Source organism: Mus pahari, chromosome 3 (assembly GCF_900095145.1).
Source record: "Mus pahari chromosome 3, PAHARI_EIJ_v1.1, whole genome shotgun sequence".
Lineage (NCBI taxonomy): Eukaryota > Metazoa > Chordata > Mammalia > Rodentia > Muridae > Mus > Mus pahari.
The window spans coordinates 127,283,555-127,305,593 of NC_034592.1; the positions used below are offsets into that span (position 1 = coordinate 127,283,555).

Consider the following 22,039-nt stretch of genomic DNA (forward strand, 5'->3'; position numbering starts at 1 on the left):
TTATTGTATGTTTGATGTCTTGATGTGCATGAGTGTAGATGTGTGTATGCTTATATATACATGTTTAGATATTGATGTACTTAGCTGTGCATATGTTTACATGTACACATGTTTAGATGTGTGTATACTTACATGTATGTGTGCTTAGATGTGCATATGCTCACATATATGTTTGCTTAGCTATGCCTGTGCTTCAGGCTTTGAAGTACATGCCAGGCTCTTCTCTGGTTTTACAATCCTCATCACCAGCATGAAGGATCTGTTTCTCAAACCCTCACGAAGGCTCAAGGGGGTCATCGCTAGCTCTTGTCAGTTGGATGAATCACAAGTTATAGCTATTTCTATTTGCATCATTAGTTGCTAGTGAACTTGAACTCTTTCCTTTTCTGAAGGGGCTTCTAGGCATGTGAACCTTCCCATATTTTAAACATCACTTTGGAATTGGATTTTTAAGAAGCTTGACTGTGTTTTTGTTTGAATTATGTATTTCCTCATTTAAGAATTAGTTTTATAATTTGCATAACTCATTTTGTTGGTTACATTACTTAGCATAATTTTCCTTAGAGGCTGGAATTCTTTTATGGGCAATTTATTCTTTTACTTTCTAACTGCAGAGGTGGGCATCCTAGTTTCTGAGTGCGTGCATGTTGTGGAATCACCACAGTTGACAGAGTGTTTGGGTCATCATCTTTTATGTGTAGAGCCTGGGACATTGCAATGGTGGTTGGTTGGTCTTGTTCCATGCTTCTTTTTCATTTAGCTAATTGTCTGCCCCATGAGGTCATTCTGTCATCTCTTCAACACAATTGATCAGGGGCTTACCAGGTCGGGGCAGGACAGGTGACTGTCGCTGGTGTGGTAGGGAAGGGGCTCCCCTCACTGCATCCCTGTTAGCTTCTCCTCTCTGTGTTCTGAGCCACAGGAGGGCCTTCAGGGATGTTGTTGCTTAATGCTTCTGCTGCACCTACCGGATCTTCCTCCCTACAGCTCCTGCCCTACAGATAACTGGCCTTGCTGTGTTGCACTTCCTTGTTTCTGCTCCTTTTATTTAGCGTCTTTCCTTTGACTCTCAGAAGAATCATACCAACTGGTATTCCTCAGTTACTATTATTGTTTTCTGTATTCCTTGATTTTTTTGTCTGTATCTGCTTTATGTATTTTTCTGCATTCAATCAGTTTTCAAGTGTTTTACTAATGATGCACATAATTACAAATCATAATATCTGTAGATGTTTAATGAAAAATAACCTATGCTGGTTCCTCCCTGTCCCTTCCCAAGCAGCAATCTTTAGCATATTTCAAGGTATTTCTTTCAGAACGTTCTTATTCTACACTACCGGCCCTTCACTGTTTTTGATTGATTGAATTTTGACATGTTTTCAGGGTATTACAGAGGAGGACTGGGCCCTGTGTCTTCTGTTCGCAGAAGCAGTCAGCAGCATTCACACTGTAGCTGGGAGTCTGGAAGCTGCTCCAAGCCAGGCTGCACCCTGTGGTTCTGAGCCACTGGCATTTCCAGACATGTTTCCTTTCTTTTCTTCTTGCAGTCTTGTTGAAGGTGTTTCTCTTAACCCTGTCTGGGGCCCTGGCCTTCCCTCAGATTGACGGTCCCCATGGAAGCCAACCCTGTAGACAGGTTAGACTTTTGACTGTTGAGGGCTCACCTTGTCTGCCCTTGTCCTCACCTTCTTTCTCAGGTCATGCCCATCGCCTTTCTGGATCCCATGTCTTCCCCTTTCTGTTTATAGTTATTCTGTGCAAGAGTTCTTCATTGTTCCAGATCTGTTCTCTTGGCATTTGTCCAACATATAGACTAAGTGGGACAGAGACCCCCCCCTTTCCTTAAGATTGTTGCAATTAAAGAAACATTTTGAACCACTTAAAGAACATTATTTGCTTAAAATGCTTATGAAGAGTTTTCTGTTACCAATTATGCATTGGAAAACCATGCTGAAATTGTTCAAGTGCCTCTTTAAACTTTACTGATGTTCATGATTTTTAACCAGAAATGTGCCAAATATACCATATATATTGACTCAAGTCAAAAGTACACATTGACTATAGTTGTTTATTATTATATAGTTGTTTATATTATTTTGTGTTCAACTGTCTATGTCCTGAAAAAAATGTTAGGTCCATAGAAGAATGGAGGTGGTCTCTGCATGCCTTCATCCATAAATGGAGAGGAAGTGGCTACTTCTATCTCAGAACTCTTGGAATTTTATGATCATCCCTCACTGTAGGAAAACCCCAAGCCACAAGTGTTGGGGGAAGGCAGCTTCCACACTAGCAGGTGGGAAATGCCATCAACACCTTGTTTCTGGCGGGGTGGGGAAATAGATACAGAGTGATAAAGTCACCACTACTAGTGTGTTTAGTTTGCCATTTATGTGGATAACTGATTTGCAGAGAAACTGCATGTATGGTACAATTCACTCAACAATCCCTTCAGTTTGTAGCCCTTTCCAGTGCCTTGTAAGAGAAAGGCAGTGAACTTAAATATCCACATGGTTCTCCAGTGTTGAGACATGTGAAGAAGTGTTGTATTCTGGTTGATAGATGGCCAGCTGACAAACAGGCTGTACCTAATGAATGATCACATTAAGATGTTCATTACAGAGTGTTTACAATACCTATGGTTAGGTTCTGCAGAGTGAAAGTACTTAGGGCCAGGTAGCTTATATTTAGGAAGTGGCCTCAGGAAGCATCTGAGGACTAGAATGGCAGCCTGGAGGAGGAGAGCCCGAGAAGGTACACATCAAGGGGAGGAAGCAGCAGATTACAGCTCAGAGTTGGTCTTTGAAGGATGTTAATGGCCTGACTCTCTGAGACTGGCCAGAAGGCATCTTCATCAAAGAGGGGTAGGTACTAGAGATGAGCACCCAAAGGTTTGAGAGAGTAGCTGTTCACAGGAGTGGCAGATGTCCTCTGGGCAGGGGACATGGGGCCTCTGACAGCATCTGCTGCGCTGCAGGAGTTGACTTAGGACCCAGGGCTGACTGAACTTTCCACATCCCACTGTGGTCTAAAACAAGTGGCCACTGAGATGGGAAGACTGGAGTGGATCCAGCGATAGCCTGTGAAGCCAAGGCCTAACCCAGGGGACTTAGCTAAGCAAGAACAAGAGGAAGGTGCCACACCCTCTAGATTTGCACGCTGAAACAACAGGGAATTAGAAAATAAAATTAGCTTGCACGATTTCAGATGGGGACAGATGCCTCTTTACTTGATTTTTTTTTTTTAATTCCCACAAAAACCTCAAGCAGAGTTAATAATGTATGAAAATTAGGTACCATGTGTGCTCTTTGCTTTGTAATGTTTTTATTAAGCAGCTAGTTGATTTAAAAATAACAGAACACGACAGTCGACACAATGGCAGACTCTGGTGTGGATGGAAACTTCTCCTTAAATGTTCTGTCAGCTTTTCCATTACATAAGAATATTTTTAAAAATGCCTTCTGAATTATCACGTAAGATAAAATTATAGCAAGCTGCAGTTTGATAAAAACAAATTGTTCAACTACAAATTCCAGTTGCCCTTTTAAAAAATGGCTTAGTGAATTACAGGTTAGGAATGGGAATGTTTCGCAGATCGCGTCAATGCATGGTAGATACAGAAGTGCATCTTTTCTGTCTTGCTGGTCATTTCCTGGTTAGAACCTCCTGCCCTTCTTTCCTCTCACTACCCTTTGTCACCTGGACTTTGAGTAGTGAGATAAGACATGTCAAAGAGGATAGGTTTTAGACCACAGGCTTCCCAGCCAGTCAAGGGATGCCTCAGTTCTGAAAGCGGGAATGAATATGTGTGGCGTTGGCCTATAGCCATTGGGCTAGCTGGTGAGCATTCTTCCCTGGAGTTTGAGTGCAAGTTTCTTTCTATTTTTTATTCTTTGAGAATTTCATACACATATACAATGGAATATGGGCATACTTCCCATTTCACCTTCCGGTTCCTCCATGTCTCCTCCCAGCTTCATCTCCTAGCTTCACTTTAGAGTTGTTGCCACCTCTTCTCTTTTCTTCATCGCACATAGTGCTGCCCATGTGTGGGTGGTGCCACCCACTGGAGCATTGGGAACATGCCAGTGGCCTCCTCCTGGGACAGCAACCCCCCCTGTCTCACTCCACAACTACCAATTGCAATAGCTCTTGAGGGCAGGGTCCTGTCATTCCCTCCTTAGTCTATTCCTGAGGACATTGTGTACTATGTCAGAGGCCAGTGGACTCCTCTGGGGCTGTCCTAGCATTGTTTGGGCTGTATGTACCTGCATGGCACTGGCGGATTGGCCCCTTCCACACTTACATGGCAGGGGAGATACCATGATCAAGAAGGGCACCTTCCAGAAGTCTCATGGTTTAACAGAGCAAACTGGGGCAGAGTGAAGGTTAGCTAATTAGACAACAAAGTTCATGATTGACTTAACTTTCATCAGCGATTTTCTTTTCTTTTATATTGCATTGGAATAGTTAAGTATTCAGTAAAACAAATAAGGACAGCACCTGCTGATCTCTAGGATGAGAAGGATCGATCATGTGTACCTGAGGCGACTTGAAAAAGTCATGGTTTGTTCACTAGCATTCTTTGTTCATGGACACTTGGGACAGATGGCACTGGGGAGAGAAAATTCTGAAGCTATTGAGATGAGTGTGTTGAGCATTTGATTGCTTTTAACTCTTAGCTGTCTCAGGAGACCTGGTTGGGTGTGTCCTTCCTCGCATATCCCGTGACTGACAGCCTTGACATCAGCTGAGTCACAGGTACGGGCAAACAACCTGAAGGAGACATGCCTTGTGTGCTTTAAAGGTAATTGCAGGGGGCATTCGAGCCGTATGACTTGCACTACAAGACATTCTTGGAATCTCTGTAAGGGGTTGGTTGGAACAGAACTTTCCCATCTACACCAGAGTCTATAAAAACCACAGAACTGACTTCATGGGGCTTAAGTTTTTCTTTTGTTATTTTCTTCCCCCTCTAATTAGATTTTGCTCATATGCAGGACAGAACAGTCTGGCATGGAATAACGGGCATTAAAATAACTCAAAGACCCAACTGTACCTCACAGTATCCTAGCAAGAGTGGGAATGGGATTTGCTGTCTCACCCCAGCATAGGTGAACATTTGCTCCAAAGAGAAGTCAGGTCAACTGGAGGTTTGGCTGGCATTCCGGAGACCTGGCTCCTGGCCAGCCTGACTGGCCTGGATGTGGCTTTGGGCAAGCTCTCTCTTGACTGTCCTCATTGTGCGCAGAAACAATCTGGGAGTAATAATGTCTCCTCTTGAGTTCTCAGAATCCCACAGGGGAGCAGTTGGCTGTTAGGATCTAAGGGCTCGTTTGCTTCCTCAGTGTGAAGATGGAGTTTAGAGGACTGAGGTAGAATTTTCACCTTACTTGTATGGTCTTTAGAAGATGCAGCTTCTCTCTTTCTTCTCTCTTTCTTTTCTTTCTTTCTTTCTTTCTTTCTTTCTTTCTTTCTTTCTTTCTTTCTTTCTTTCTTTCTTTCTTTCTTTCTTTCTCTCTTTCTGTTATAGATTCTAATAAGAGAAAGGATATGACCAGACCATTTTTTTTTGAACTTATCAGAAACATAGTTAGAAATAGCTCGTCTATAGCTGCTGTGGTTTTCCACTGTTGTTCCTCGTCATGTTGAAAGTGAGTATGAGCTACCCTTACCATCTCACTCCCACTGTGACCCTTCATCAAGTGTAAGAGAGTACCTCGTTTGCTCTGAAAGAAGCCACAAAGAAGCCAGTTCCTGGGAATCCCTGCAAAGCTGAATGTAGTGCTTTAGCTTGGCAGGTTAGGCTGTGCCCGGGGAGTTAGGCAACGTAGGGGGACAACATTGCCAACCCCTCCTGCTGGCTCCACTTGGACCCTTTAAAGCCTTGTGTGGTATCGCTAGCTGCAGGTTAGAAGACTGTACCTGATTCTCTAGGGATAGTGGAATCTTCAAGGTCGCAGGGTCTGAAGCACCAGGACTCAAATGCTCTGATTATTGACTGAGACATCCTCATCATTAGTGCCGCTGACACAGGAGTTGCCTTTCCCTTCATAGTTTCTGTCATGGTGGCACTGTGTGTCCTCAGCATGAAGAGATCAGTCTCAAAAGATGCCCCGAGTAAAGGTTTTGTGTGTGTGTGTGTGTGTGTGTGTGTGTGTGTGTGTATGTGAACAGGATAATGATAACAATTCCTTATGTCATTTATGGTAAAGCAGGTGGAAGACTGGGCACTGAGGGCCTGACTAGCTGTGTCTTCCTCTTGCCAGTGACCTGCTACCATTGTCAGAGACAGCCCTCATACTAGACAGTGCCACTCACATCTCTGCCCCTGGCTGAGTTCTGCCCTTCCTCATCATGCACTGAAGGTGAGCGGCTCTTCAGCCACTCTGCCGTGACCTGGGAGCCTGAGCCTCCCTTCCCTCAGGGCAGTTGCCCCGTCTGCTCTTGCAAACGGCCCATTCATTCATGTTTCAGAAGGTATGTGTGGCATTTTGTGTGTGCCACAGAGCACTATCCATGTCCTACTATTGTTTTAATGGATACCTGGCTACCACTCTGCCTTGATGCCCCCTGCACGTGCCATTTTACCATCTGTTCTGATTGGTTGGGGCTTTGCCCGTGCCACTTTACCATCTGCTCTGACTGGGGCTTTGAGATGAGTCCACCAGCAGTTTTCCCAGCCTCCACAGCTGGAAGATGCTCCAGTTATAGCTTGAGGGGCAGCACAGTCCCAACTTGTCCCTCTCTTGTCTCCTTTGCTGGCTTGCCTCACTTTCCCTGGGACTGACTGGGCATCTATTTGTTCAGGCTTTCCTTCTAGGACTCTACTCCTTTGGCTTCTGTCTTCCTGCATTCGATTTTCTACTCACCCTGCACTGCCTTATGCAGTCTACCATCACAGGCCTACCAGTGAGCCAGATGTTCTAGGCAGATGGGGAGCATCTGGGGAAGTCTCAGGTCCTTTGCATTTAGATGGGCTTATGATGAATCCATCATACATACATTTCAAATGTTTAGAACAGAGACTGGCTTCTGGCAGATAAGTGGGGTTACCACCCATTTTTCTGGAGTGCTGTGCTATGCCCTCTGCTATGACACTGGCAACTGATGAGAGCAGGGAATGAGTCTGTGCTCAGGGAATATCTATTGAATGAAGTTAATATGTTGAGGGAGAGAGGTTACGTGATTCCCTCAACGGAAGATGGGGGTTCATGCCTTGAGACCTTGGGCCTGGTCCATCTCAGTTGTTCTCATGCTGCCAAACTGAAAGAAAGCTCATAGCTGGTGTTCTCTTCTCATGGAGTTCTGTGGGTGCTCTGTAAGAAGTTTGCCCTCAGCTGCAAGTGTCCCAGATGAACAACATGAGTGCCATCCCTAACAGGGCCCCACTAGCCTTCTCCAGAGGCTTCTGAACCCCAGAAGCCCTTCCTCATCCCAAGAGCTGTTATGTGGCCAAGGTCACCTCACACACACATGCGGATCAGTGAGGGAAACCTTTCTTTGACACCCCTGCAGCTCCCATGGGTCACAAAACACATGGCGTAAGGCCAGCCATTGTTCTCCTTGAAGCAGGAATCTGCTTGTGCACTGGGGAGAGAAGGAAGGAGGGGTTGGAGGTGACTAGCTGTGGTGATGACATTGGCTTCTTCGTGGATTGTTCATGGTGATGGGGACAAATTGTTGTTGTGCCTAAAGAGTTAACAAATCCTATGGAGGAAGAGCCCAGTGGCATCCCAATAGCTACTAGTAGCAGTGTAGGTGGTCAGACATACGTATACAACTGTGAGCACCCTCGGGTAGGGCTTGCTCTCCACATGATAGCCTGGTTCCCACTCCGTCCTTTATATTTAGTTCTGTGATCCTTATATACCTTTTTGATCCTTCAGGGTGTTTCTGTTTGCATGCTTGGCTGCAGAGCACTGAGAAACCCATGTTCAGATAGTTTATTCTTAAGAACTTGGGAATATTGATGAAAAAAAACCCTTTATTTAGATCCCCTAGAGGGGTCTTTGCGTCCAGAGCTGCCACTGGGAGATCAGATTTGACTCTTAAGATACAAAAGCCAGACCTGGGGACAAGGTCCATTTCACAGTGTCAACATTCTCATCAGTGCCCTAAGCTTAACAAGGAAAAAAGAAAAAACTCCAGAAGCCCTCAGCATCAGTCCCCATAGCTGCCATTTCACAGAAGCCCTCAGCATCAGTACCCGTGGCTGCCGTGTTCACAGAAGCACTCAGCATCAGTACCCATTGCTCCTGTAATCACAGACTCACAGTGCTTTGTTTTCTCTTAGACATGGAACTCCTGTTAATATGAAAGCCAGTCTTTCCAAGTGAGCCCATGCACAATACTATGTTTTTCTTTCTTTTTCTTCCTTTCTTAGTAGTTCCCAGGGGGGAAGGAAATGGATGGGAGGGAAATGAAGAGGAAAAGAGAAAAGGGAAGATCTATCTGCTTGAAAGAAGAAAGGGAGGGAGGAAGAGGGAGGTAAAGAGGGGAAGAAAGGAAGGAAAATAGTCCATCTGTTTCTTTGCCCTGAGATATAAATTCCACCTCCTGGATGCATTGGACCCAGTTTTCCGAGAAAAGGCTTACATTTATTAATTTGGTTCATAGTGTTCTCACAGAGAACTTTATTTGGTGGCCTGGAGCCATGTGGGATTGGGTTATTTTAAGATAAGTAATGTAAGAGAATAAGCATTGCATGGTTGGCAGAAACATGGCTGTGCTTATTGCTTAAAGAGTTATCACATGTGATTTACAAGCTTGACTCATGGTGGTGGGGGTCAGGGTTAAGGTGAAGTTCAAACCCACGTCTCCATGTGTGTGCACCGTGGGACAATACTGTTGCATCTGGTGGATGCTGCTTGGAGCTGTGATGCTCCGGAGAAGCTCCTGTTGCCTGGGATCGTGCCGCATCATCCTCTGTGTGGGGCCTGGTGTCAGGAGCAGCAGACCATCTTGGGGGAGATGTGGCAGTCCAGCTGACATTCATCTTAGCACCTGTAATATTCACATTTCCTGTACATTACCTCTAAAACAGAAACAAAACTGAGAGGGCCTCTTACTTTCTGAAACAAATACCATATTTTCAATACCTGTCTTAGATCACATCTGTGATTATCTACTTGTATGTGCATATGTGGGCATCTCCCTATACCTAGTGCATGCAAAAGTAAATATATACAAAAAAGCAGCTTGACTCAGTGCACTACAGAACACTGACTCCCAAATTCTTTGGTTTTATGAACCAGAATACAGAAAATAGAAGAAATTGAAAAATTCAGCAAGTATTGTCAACTTATATTTACCAAAACTATTGTTTGTTTGCTTTTTTTGTTTGTTTGTTTTTGAGACAGGGTTTCTCTGTGTTCCCCTGGCTGTCCTGGAACTCACTCTGTAGGCCAGGCTGGCCTTGAACTCAGAGATCTGCCTGCCTCTGCCTCCCAAGTGCTGGGATTAAGGCCGTGAATCACCACCTCCTGACATACAAAAGTTATTTTTAAGTAAACTTTATTGTATGGGTCCGAGTGTTTTGTCTAAAGGTATTTGGGTTGCCTGATACCCACAGAGACCAGAAGAGGGTGTTGGGTTTCTGGAACTGGAGCTTCCATGGCGCTGCTGGGAGTGGTGCAGGCTCCTCTGGAAGAGCAGAGCACTCTAAGCTACAAGCCATTTCATAGCCCCTAAAATTATTTTAAAATTTTAGCAAAATACACATAGAATTTGCCATCTTGGCCATCTTTAGTATACATTTCTGGACCACTGTGTGTATTTACAAGGTAAGATGATGCTAAAGAAGAATAAGACAGAGAGATTCTTTTCTATCTTGATGGTTTTAAAAAAGAAAGAGGGTTTCATTGCCAAGAGAGAAATAAAAAGCGTTCTTAGGTAGAAACCGCTTCCACATCTGTGCAGAGTATATGCAGGAAATATTTGTTCTTAGAAAGTAACGCTGCAGAGAAAATGAACCAAAAGTTCGCCAACTCCATTACTAAAACTGTTACTACCTTTTCTTTTGACCATTGCTACTGTAAGGGCTGGCACGTGAGCCATTTGTTACCAGGCCATGGCTGCACAGTGAGCTTCTTTCTGCCAGCATGAAGTCAGCTACACACGGAGATCATAGCACAGTAGGTTTTACCTTTCACTGGGTGACTGTCAATGAAGGAAGCTCTGTGCTGACGTCCACCCTGCCATGAGCATCTTTCTGTCTGTGGTCCAAGTGCCCTGTGCAAATAGCTCATGGCTGGCCCTAGTCAGGAGCCAAACTCTAGATCTAGTTTTGTTCTTAAAGAAGTGAAAGTTGACAGTTCGAGTTGAAGCCTATGTGTATTCAGTCCACTTTTTTTTTTTTTCTCCCCTCGATAGCCAGTGCACTGGAGCTAGGAGTCTGTCTTGCTGCCCCTTTGCCTGGGCTTACTGCAGTACGTAGTGAGTAAATTCATCACAGTGTGTAGTGTGAGCTCCTCACAGTGTGCAGTGAATGAACTAATCCCAGTGTGTAGTGTGTGAATTCATCATGCTTTGTAGTGCTGTCTCTGAAACTTTGTTTTTGCACAAACAAACAAACAAATACCAAACCACTAATAGATCCAGTTTGTCTGCTCAAATACTCTTGTGTGTGTGTCTGCCCTGGAGAGTGGTTGACCTACTAGGGGCCACACCCTTGAAACAACCAGACTCTTCCCCTTTTAGAAGCGATGGCTAATAGCTCCTCAGCAAGAGGAGAGACTCCATGTGCCCCTCTCACTGTTCCACGCTGGGATTTTATCTGGCGTGAGCTGACATGGCTCTTGTGCGTACTGTCAGTTATGTAGTTCATACGTCTAGCTAGCCTGTTGTGCCTGGAAAACACCATTTCTTTGTAGTTATCCACCACCTTTGGCTCTTGTAATCTCTCAGGGGTGGAATCTTGCAAGCGAACTTGCCTGGGAAGTCTCTGGATCAATGGTACAATCCAGCACACGCATCAAATCAGCACACCAACCAGCCTGGTTATTTGCTATCACCTTTCAGGGTAACGGAAATTGGGAAAGATAACACTGTAAGGCAATCATTAATACATTTGATTTCTTGGACCAAATCGAAAGCTATTGATTGTTCATCAATAAAGGGTTGAGTTCTAAGTCTGTCTACAAAAGAAACAGTGCTCTGGAAAGCTCTGGGAAGTGATGGTCATGGGGCAGAGGCCAGCTGGGGGAGGCTAGCCTTTCACTGAATTTCTCTCCATGTGATGGAGAAAATGCCGTGGTCTGGGAAGCAGATGGAGCTGGGTGTTGCTGTCTCTCAGGCTTTGGTACAGATACCTTTCTTGGTCCAAGAAAATCTCGTGAACCAAAACTTGGCTACTCTTCTCAGCAGGCCTTCTTGGAGTGGCTGTGCTGTGGCTCACAGTGTGAGGTGACCTAACTTTCTTCTGACCGTCTAGTCTGTGGTTACTTTGAAACTGTTGGGGAGATAGCAAGGGAAGAATTGGGTCACTTCAGAGCATGTGCTGCCAACCCCTCCCCTCTCCACTGTTCCCCCCCCCCCCCAGCTGGATTCTCCAGTGGCTGGTGGCCCATCTGTGACTACCATTAGCATAGTAGGAGCACATGGCTTGGGTGAGTCAGGCTTTAGGCTCCGGAATGAATGTAACTGACACTGCTCAGTGTATTTTATTTCAGTCTTCTCTGTTACCTTCCGCAAACAGTGGAATGCTTTGAACACTCTTTAAAACATACTAAGTGGGAAGACAATGTGAGAAAGGCTACAGCACCATCAAAGAAAATGGTAATGAGCTAAAAAAAAAAAAAGCTTTTGCCATTTAAGGAAGTCTGAGCCTGAGGAAGAAGCCTGTTGCATGGCTGTCTTCACATCCCCCATGCTGGGTGAGGAAAAGTCAGAGTGACATTACAGATAGCAGGTAGCCATTGTGTGTTAAGGATTCGGGTGCTTTTTGGTCAGTGTTGGCTATAGTTGGATCTGTGAGCCATCGTGATGAACAAGGCACCTGGCAGAGGCTTTTCCTGTGGTTTTCACCTGGGAAGTTCTGAGGGTTTGGCTGCTTAGTCACGTCTTCACAGCTTTAAACTATTTTCTTCTTCTTCTTTTAAAATCAGCTGTCAAAGCTGGAGAAACAGCAGCAGAGAAAAGAAAAGACCAGAGCCAAGGGCCCTTCTGAGTCAAGCAAAGAACGGAACGCACCCCGCAAGGAAGACCGCAGCGCCAGCAGCGGGGCAGAGGGTGACGTGTCCTCAGAGCGGGAGCCATAGATGCAGACGCATGAGCTCAGGTAGGAGGTTCCCACCAGCACAGCATTGTCCCTACCTACTACAGGGGGACAGAAGTGACAAAAGGAGATGGCAATGCTCATCTCCTATCATGATATATGGCCTATTGAACGTTTCTTCATGGCATCCTTAAGTGTGCTACTTTCCAGCACAGTGAAGGTCATTGCTGTAAGACTGTGTTGTTGTCACTGAAATGTGTACAGGCACGATACACGCAAGCCAAGAGGCCCAGCCAGTGAATGGGTGTGTGTCTCGCTTGCATTGCCTGTGTCAGCCACACTGCCTGGGCCTGACTAACATGTGTGTGCCCTCCTGCTACCAGGCCCATCAGTGCCTCACTCTACCACTCTGTCCACCATTGCTACTCTTTTTTTTTTTTTTCATTAGATATTTTATTTACATTTCAAATGCTATCCCGAAAGTTCCCTATACCCTCCCCCCGCCCTGCTCCCCTACCCACCCACTCCTACTTCTTGGCCCTGGCGTTCCCCTGTACTGGGGCATATAAAGTTTGCAAGACCTAGGGGCCTCTCTTCCCAATGATGGCCGACTAGGCCATTTTCTGCTACATATGCAGCTAGAGACACGAGCTCAGGGGGTACTGGTTAGTTCATATTGTTGTTCCACCTATAGGGTTGCAGCCCCCTTCAGCTCCTTGGGTACTTTCTCTAACTCCTTTATTGGGGGCCCTAAGTTCTATCCTATAGCTGACTGTGACCATCCACTTCTGTATTTGCCAGGCACTGGCATAGCCTCATACGAGACAGCTATATCAGGGTCCTGTCAGCAAAATCTTGCTGGCATGTGCGATAGTGTTTGGGTTTGGTAGCTGATGACACCATTGCTACTCTTAGCTCAGCCCCTCTGGCAGAGGCCATTGTCCTCTGAAGTCGTCACCTCTCACTGTTGCCTGGTTTGTATTTTGCACCGTTCTCTTCATCTTTCACGACACCGCCATGTATCTGTATACTATATCGAGGGAAAGACTGTGTACACTAGGCTGTCTTCAGACTCACAGCAGTATTTCTACCTCTGCCCTGTGAGCTCTGAGGCTACAGATAGGTACCACCATGCCCAGTCGGCATTGCCCCTCTACTTTTCCTGAAACGGTGCTCTGTTCTTCACCATTTCCATGCCCAGGACTGTGTTGAGGTCACTGTAGCATTAAGTTCATCTCCCAGAGTCCCTAGTGGCCTTCTGTCTCAGTTTTTCTCATTTCATATATTATCAAAATTTGATGGACACCGTACTGTACACTCAGGTACAGATGTGAAGGATCCATGAAGAAGAAGAATAAAAACAGTTATGTCACAGCCCAGTGCTCTGTGGCATTGATGGAATGGAGTGTGCACTAGGGAGGACTCTGGAAGTTGACCTTGAAGGACACATGGAACTGTGAAGGACAGGAGCAAGGAACAGCTGCCAAGGCAGGAGGAACAGTGTGTATTAGCCCGTGGTCACTGTAACGCCTGTATCTGTGGTCACTAAGGACTGCATCTTGTGGTGACTGTAACGACTGCATCTTGTGGTGACTGTAACGACTGTATCTGTAGTCACTGTAATGACTGCATCTTGTAATGACTGTAATGACTGTATCTGTGGTGACTGTAACGACTGCATCTGGGGAAAGGCTTATTTTGGCTCACGGTTTTGGAAGTTTCAGGCAATGATTTATTGACCTTATTGGTTTTTGAGCCTTTGGTAGGGAGGAGCATATGGTGATGCAAACTGTTTACCTCATGGCTAGGAAGCACAAAGAAGAAAAAGGGGAGGAAGAGACTGCTGGTATTCTACAGTCTCTTTTTAGGAGCATGCCTGAATTAATAACATTAACTCCTCTACCAGGCTGCATCTCTCAAAACTTCCACTGCATGCCAGTAGAACCACGGTGGAGACCAGGCCTTGGCTATGTGAGCACTTGGAAGACACTCTAGATCTGATCTACAGGAGGGTGCCAACATTATTTTGTTGGAGGACTGGAAGAGAAGAAGTGAAGATTAGCTGAATGGTTGGGTACCAGTGCAGAGAGCAGAGAGCTTCTTGTGAAGTTGGGGGGACCTGGTCTATAACTGCCAGGAAGGTGGACTTCAACCTGGTTTAGTGATGTACCTTTACAAGCAAAAGAACATGTCAACCATAATATGCAAAGGTCATCTTCCAGCTCCAGGAAGTGAGGCTGGAAGTAGCTAGGCCAGTTTGGAGGAACTATAGAAGTTCAAAGAAATAGCAGAGCTACAGGAGAGAGGTTGGGCCAGAAGATATAAAGGATCAGGGTGGAGACTGATCAGTATGAGGGTCAGTGGTGTCTAGAAGGATGCAGGGACAGGGAAGTCACAGGAAAAAAGGTTGGGGACACTAACAGTAGCTATTTTGGTGACAGTCTTATGGCTGAGGACACGTCTTAGGCCTGCATTTCTGAACCTTCACCTCATAAGCTGATTAAGCCAAGTCTGAAGACAGGGTCATTCTGGAGATACCAGACTTCAAGAGTAGAGTGACCCCAAGGCCTTGTCTTCCCTTCTGCAAGGTCAGTGTACAAGATGCCTGCTGCTTTGAGGATGTTGGAGTGCAGATGGTGAGATGTGTTGGTAAGAGTTGGGTGCCATAGTCCCCACTCAGCAGATAAAGGAATGAATGCAGAGCACAGAGAACCTGGGCAACTGGCTCATGGATAGTTCGGGGGCTAGGAAGGAATCCTCCTGCTTTTGACTTCGCTAATGAAAGCGTTATGCTTTCCTCCAGTGTATTTAGAGGAAGATGATGGTTCTGTAGTAACTGGTTTTGATCGACTTACCTTACACATTCATGTATGAGTGAGTGAAAGGTCATGTCACACTGGGCCTCATTGGTCACAGCCACCAACTCACCAGTTTCTCATTGTAGTGCTCAGGCCTAAAGCCACTGCTTTTTAGTCATGAACTGAAAAACACGATATGGCTTAATTGTATATAAAATGTGATATTTGGTTTCTAATTAATGGTAAGTATTCTGAGTATGTGAACATAAACTAAAATCTCCATTCTAAATGTCCTTCTAAAACTTGATATTTTTCCTGCCAGTAGTCAGTTTTGTCATACAGATACTGCTGATGTTCCTGGTTAATTATCTATCTGGAGGAGGGAGTTGTGACACATGCAGACAGGGCACAGAGGGCAGGGATGAAGATGGGTGATGGAGAGGAGGCCTCTGCCTGGCTGAGGGCAAAATAGCCTTCAGGGTGTTGGATAGACAGTGGAAAGAGCAGAAGGCCAGCCAGATGGAGAAGAAGCCAGAGGCCAAGCTCATGCTCAAATAGAGAGGACAGCAAGAAGTCAGGGTTAGGCTTAAGACCCACTCAGTAAGACGGAGACCATGCCTGGTACTGGGTATCTAGCCAACCACTCAGTGCTAATGAAATCATGGTTATTGGAGAAGAATCTACAACCTCTAATTCACTAAACCAGCATAATCCCTAATAAGAATCTATAAACATTTGTCCTTATATCTACAGATATGTGTAGTCTTTGCTCCTCACCAAGGGAATTTCTCTTGTAACAGACAGAGAGCGTTATACAACCAATCAAAATGCAGAGTTGTAGAGCCAAGTCCTAATGATGACACCCTGGAAACTCTTCCATACCCAAGGCTCAGGAAACATTGTGGAAGAAGGGGTGGAAAGATTTTGAGAGCAAGAGGATAAGGGAGTTTGTGGTGAGATGGTGTCTCCTCGTAACATTAGAAGCTACAACCAACATGACTGCCCAAAGATGAGCTAAACAAGGACACCACCAATGGGCATGCCAAACTGGATGGCAGGGGTTGAGAGGACGTCCACAAGGCTGCAGCCCTACACAGAGAACTATGGGCAAGCAAGGAGAGCTGGGAGTGGGGCCGGCGGTCTTTCCTGGGAAGAGCACACTAATGGGTTATTCAGGGCCAAAGAGTCAGCCCTGGAAAGACACATACAAACAGCATCTTATGACTGAAGAGGTTATATTTAGAAATATGTATGTATATATATATACGAATATGCATACAATAATAGTGAAAAATCTGAAGGAGAAAGGGGAGGAGTATATGGAAGGGTTTGGAGGGAATATAGGGAAGAGAGAAATGTAATTGAATTATAATCTCACACAAATGGACAAGAAAGAAGGCATGGTTAGGCCTCAGGTCTGTCCGACTACTTAGAGATAGGTACTAACTCAGGGGCCCACCCAGGTCTTCCTCTCATTGTGCTGGTTGCTTCTCAAGTCTTTATGTGATTTCTGCCTCCTTGATGTTTCTTCTCTTACAGTAATTAGATCCACTTCCTGCGGCTGCTGCAGGACGTAGGCAGGTGGAAGTTGCAATGTATGTATGTGTACACAGAATGTATGTGGTAGTCTGTGCAGGAAGGAGACCCTGACCTAAAGTCCAGTGCTTTTAAGCCTCCACAGTGGAAAGCATTGGAGAGATGGGCTGTGGATCCTAGGAGTGAGGGCGGCCACCAGATTTCAGGCCTTTATTCTCTGGACACTTGGTGATGCCGCCCTCACTCCTAGGATCCACAGCTGGAGGTCCAGGCTAGTGTCGACTTCTGAAGCAAGTTAAGAGCTTCCCCAGCACAACAGCCTGACAGGTTGAGTCCTTCTGACCTTCCTCAGTGGTGGGCACAGAGGAGCATCTTCTAGTGTTGTGAGAACTCCCCAGGGAGGAGGTCTCCAGGTTATTTCCAGCTCTATTCATCCAGGTTTGTGTCCCAAGTATGGTGTCTTTAGTGATAGGATCTTCCTTTCAAATTCTGGAAGGTAACCAAGGGCAATGGCAGTAGCCCATATTGTTTGGGGAGACTCTTGTCTTCCAGTTGTAATTCAGATCTGAGGCAGCTGCAGCAGCACCTGGCAGGGAGAGTCCCTCTCAGCCTGTGCCAGAGAAGGTCTCTGAATCACCCTTTAGCCAAGGACCAGTGAGGGGCTGGGATGTACCCACTTCTGAGAATTCAGCCACATTCCTGGATTCCTGGACTTTGAAAGGGGCCAGAAGAGGGGGCGGGGGCTACTACAATCCCACGTTTAGGTTTTGTGTTGTGTCTTTGAAGAAGTTTGTCATCCCAACAGGCCACAAAATCACCCTCAGATATTTAGATATTTGTGCGAGCTGAAGAATGGCAGACTGTGACCTTGCGTTTGTTTTGCTGCATGGAACAGCCAGGCAGCTGCTGTTCTCTTGCTTTTCTTAAAAAAGAGAAAGAGCCCTGGGGATCCTGTGCAGCCAGGGGGCTGCTTTGGCTTTCTAGGACTTGAGAGGGGAAGGGGAACTCCGAGAGAAGAGACTGAGAAGCTCACACTAGAGGCTCTATTTGTCTTTGAAACTGATTAAAACCCTTTGTGCTTGGGAAGATATTCCCGGGGGGGGGGGTTTCTCTGTCACATTGCAAATGCTCTGTTTTATTTCATCAAACAGACATAAGGATACTAAAATTAACAGTGGTCTGTGTTTGGTCCTCTTTCTTCAGGTTCCTCACCTCACTCCTCAGGGTGAGAGGACTTGCGGTGAGGCTGTGACCCCAGGCTGTTTGTTACCAGGCTGGTGTTAGGGCAGCCTGGGCTGGCAGACCTTTCCTTCTGTGTCACCTGTCACTTCATTTGAGTATTTACTTAGCTGCAGTAAATTGGGTGTGAGAAGAGCTCCTGACCAGCACCCACATTTCCTTCTCAAATGTCAACACACTCAAACAAACAAGGGAAGTGTTTTGGAAGCTACCATCTGTTTGCCTTTCCAACTTGACCTTTGCTGGAATAGTAAGATGCTGCTGTCTTAGAGGCGTGTTCTTCCTAATGAGCTGAGTCAAGTAGAGGTGTGTGTGTGTGTGTGTGTGTGTGTGTGTGTGTACATGCACACGTGTATGTTTGCTCTAGAGTTTACGATATGCATGTTAAACATCTCTAATTCTACTTTTAAACAGCTCCACACTAAGTAACCTGGACAGTCCTGTACCTTATGGCTCTTTCCTGAGAGGTTGCTGCCGTCACCCCACTGCCACATGGTGTGATCACTGGTGCAGTGGCTTTTATTGTTTCCTGAATGGTTATTTTAAAGATAAATTAAGGTTAAAAAAAGATTGTTTGCCTTAATTTCTCTGATTATGCCTTTTCCTTTCATGTTGTGAACACAGCTTTCTGAACTATTTCATGTTCCTTCTCTTTGAAGAATTGCTTTCCATATTCCTTGAAGCACATATTTGAGGAAGTCTTTAGCTTTCTCCTTTGCCTTTGAAGGGTAATTTTACTGTCTGGAGTCTAACTGGTACTTTTTATGCTTTCAGTATTTAAATGCTTTGTTTCTCTTTAAATGTTTTTTCTAATGTATTTTCAGTTTTAAAGGGCATATAATAGTTTTACATGTTTATTGTTCATAGTGCGACCTTTCAGTACATGTAAACATGTGTCGGATATACTGGCCACCAAAGACACATTGTTTATTATTGTTTGGAACATTCAAAATCTTCTACACCAGCTATCAGGAAGCATTCTCTTCTTTGTTGTCAAGAGTAGGCATCCTACTGTCCATGTGATAGAAGAATAGTAGTTATTCTAGTTCAGCTTGTTCTTATCCAGCTGTGCTCATTTCCCAGCTGTTAGTTTAGGGGCTGGAGAGGGACAGGAGAGGGGCTCTAGGACCAAACTGTCCTTCAGGCAGAGATTTGATGCTGCAGGGAAGGAGAAGCTCAGTTCCTCCGAAACACTGTCATACCTACACATAAAGGTTTCTCAGGGACGGGGTGCTCCTGCACTACAAGGAAGCAGGCTTAGTTAATATGTAGCCTGTGTTACCTGACCACCGACAGTTGTCCCTGGATTCCCGACAGGGTGAGAGTTAGCTCTTGTGAGAACTGCGTGGCCTGTTAGCTCTTTCCTGCAGATGTGAGGAGAGTGGGGCCAGACTATGAGGCTCTTCACACTAGCATCTGGGGTGGGGTGGGGTGGGGTGGCTAGTTCTAACACCATCACTTTGCTTCCTCTCCCCGACTCCCTTCCTGGACTCTCGTCACGTCAGATCTGTTCTCTACCTCTCTGAGATCAATTTTGTCTTCTCCATAGAAGTAAAAACATGCAACATTCACCTTTTTATATATGGCTTATTTCTTTTACATAATGTTTGTTGCTTCCATCAACCTTGTTGGGAATGAAAGTATTTCATTATTTATTGAATGGGTATATAATACTCCGTTGTGTATGTAAAACACACTTTTATTTATCTATTAATAGTTAATATTATAGTCACCTAGGCCGATTTCCTCTCTTGGCTATTGTGGATAGTGCATTAATAAACAGGCGGATGCAGCTGTACCTTGAGAGTGCTGATCACAGCACTTGCAGATATGTTGCTGGTAGTGGGATGGCTGCACCATATGGTGATTTTATTTCTAGGTTTTTGAGAAACTTTCATACGGTTTTTCATATGGATAGTCTAATTTACATCCCCATCAAAAGTATGTCAGATTTTCTGACTCTCTACATCCTTGCTAGCGTTACTTATTTTTTCCTTTACAGCAGTCATTTTAACTGAGATAGAGTGATATTTCATTGTGTGAGGTTTTTTATTTTATTTTTATTTTTTAAATTTTTTTTGGTTTTCCGAGACAGGGTTTCTCTGTGTAGCCCTGGCTGTCCTGGAACTCACTCTGTAGACCAGGCTGGCCTTGAACTCAGAAATCCGCCTGCCTCTGCCTCCCAAGTGCTGGGATTAAGGGCGTGTGCCACCACTGCCTGGCTGTGTGAGTTTTTTATATGCTCACTGCTTATTTGGATGTCTTCTGGGAAATGTCTGTTCAGGTCATTTGCTCATTTAAAAATCACATTGTTAGTTTTTTAGATTGGTTTGAATTTCTTATATATTCTAAAAATCATTTTTTCTTACAGTTTCCAAATATTCCCCCCTTTTTTCTTCACTCTGTCGATGAATGCTTTCCTCTATAGAAAGTTTATAGTTTGATGTAATCTCCTTTGTCAGTTTTTTGCTTTCATTGACTATGCTTCTGCAATCATATCCAAGTGTTTACCCTATGATGTCCTCGAGTGTCTTCTCCTTATAGTTTTATACTTTCAGGACTCACATTTAAGTCTTTGGTTCATTTTAAGCTGAGTTTTGTATATGGTGAGAGATGGTATGCTGTTTTTAAAACAAAATCTCAAACGTTTGATTTACCAAAAGAAGGCTCAGGAGCCGACCCTGAGGTGAAAGCCTGCTAACTCAGAGAGATGGGGAAAGCACCCAGCTCACCTTTCTGCTTCACTGACATCCCAGAAGGAAAAAAAAATTTCTTCTCCATGCTTTTTTAAATGCCTGCCTTTGGATCCCTTTCTTCTAGTGGGGCTGCCTTGTCTGGCCTCCGTGGGAGAGGATACATCTAGTTTTACTGTGACTTTATGTATCAGGGTTGGTTGGTACCCACAGTGGGGCCTCTCCATCACTGAGGAAGAGAGGGTGGGGGATGGGTATGTGTGTGAGGGTGGGACTGGAAGGGGGGGGGCGTTGGTCAAGCTGTAAAGTGAGTAAGTACATAAACTAATGAGAAACCAAGAAGAGGACGCTTTGTGATGGCAACATGGACTCGCCAGGGAAGACATGGAAAAGGAGAAAGAGATCTGGGTCAGAAGAGATCCTGGGAGTCCCTGTTTCCTGGAAGAGATCCTGGGGGTCCCTGTTTCCTGGAAGAGATCCTGGGGGTCCCTGTTTCCTGGAAGAGATCCTGGGGGTCCCTGTTTCCTGGAAGAGATCCTGGGAGTCCCTGTTTCCTGGAAGAGATCCTGGGGGTTCCTGTTTCCTGGAAGAGATCCTGGGAGTCCCTGTTTTCTGGAAGAGATCCTGGGAGTCCCTGTTTCCTGGAAGAGATCCTGGGNATCCTGGGGGTTCCTGTTTCCTGGAAGAGATCCTGGGAGTCCCTGTTTTCTGGAAGAGATCCTGGGAGTCCCTGTTTCCTGGAAGAGATCCTGGGAGTCCCTGTTTCCTGGAAGAAGCCCAGAAGCTGCAGTAACCGAGCTCCACTGAGGATGAACCTACTGGAAAGAGGGAAGGCAAACTGGATTGTCTCCTTACAGTGGGGGACGGGACATTCCTCCCTCAAGGCTCAGGATGAAGCAGGAACAGATTATAGGTAAAATCAGCTCAGCATTACCAAACGATGAGCAGAGAGGCCCTAAGGAAGATGAACAATGCTGAGACCACCAATAAAACCAGCATTTCCAGGATGTTTCATTATCCACGAGCTTCTTCAAGGAAGAGGACTATTGTCCACATCTGTTTTGTAAGCAAAACTGCTCCTTGATTTGTCACCAGTGATTATGCAATTTTAGTGGCAAGTATCAACTCAAAAGTCCCACAAATTGATGAATAAATCCATATGAGATTAATTCTTAATTTTCAGAAAGAATATTAAAGAAATGGCAAATGAATTTGTCTGAGTACTTCAAACTTTGTTGCACATCTTATTAATAAGCAAGATGAAATTCTATGCATAGAGATGCTCACTTTGCTATCGGAAAGACCAGCAGGTAATGATGTCGTAGCAGCTATTTATTGGGTTGCTCAAAGAATGCAGCCTCAAATTAACACAGTGCCACCAGGAGGAGTCAGTGCTCGTTTTGGATTTTTTTGAAGCATTCTGCGTGAGTCTGAAAGGAGTTCAGCATATGATTGAAGTTATGTTTGCTATACAGAAAGATGGATTTGAGAACTACTTGTTATCCTAGAAAGACTTGACTCAATTTACCCACATGCTCACTTTGGAGGATGACTGTATT

At 45.0% G+C, this 22,039-nt stretch overlaps 1 protein-coding gene across 1 annotated transcript in view; it reads left to right on the forward strand.

Moving 5' to 3' along the window:
- Window positions 1-22,039, forward strand: part of Dtd1 (D-aminoacyl-tRNA deacylase 1) — a 160,158-nt gene that overhangs the window by 129,105 nt on the left and 9,014 nt on the right. The window contains exon 5 of the mRNA XM_021193560.1: window positions 12,105-12,277. Within this exon, the coding sequence (XP_021049219.1) occupies window positions 12,105-12,257 (153 nt within the window). The 3' untranslated portion in view covers window positions 12,258-12,277. The remainder of the gene's footprint in view (window positions 1-12,104; window positions 12,278-22,039) is intronic.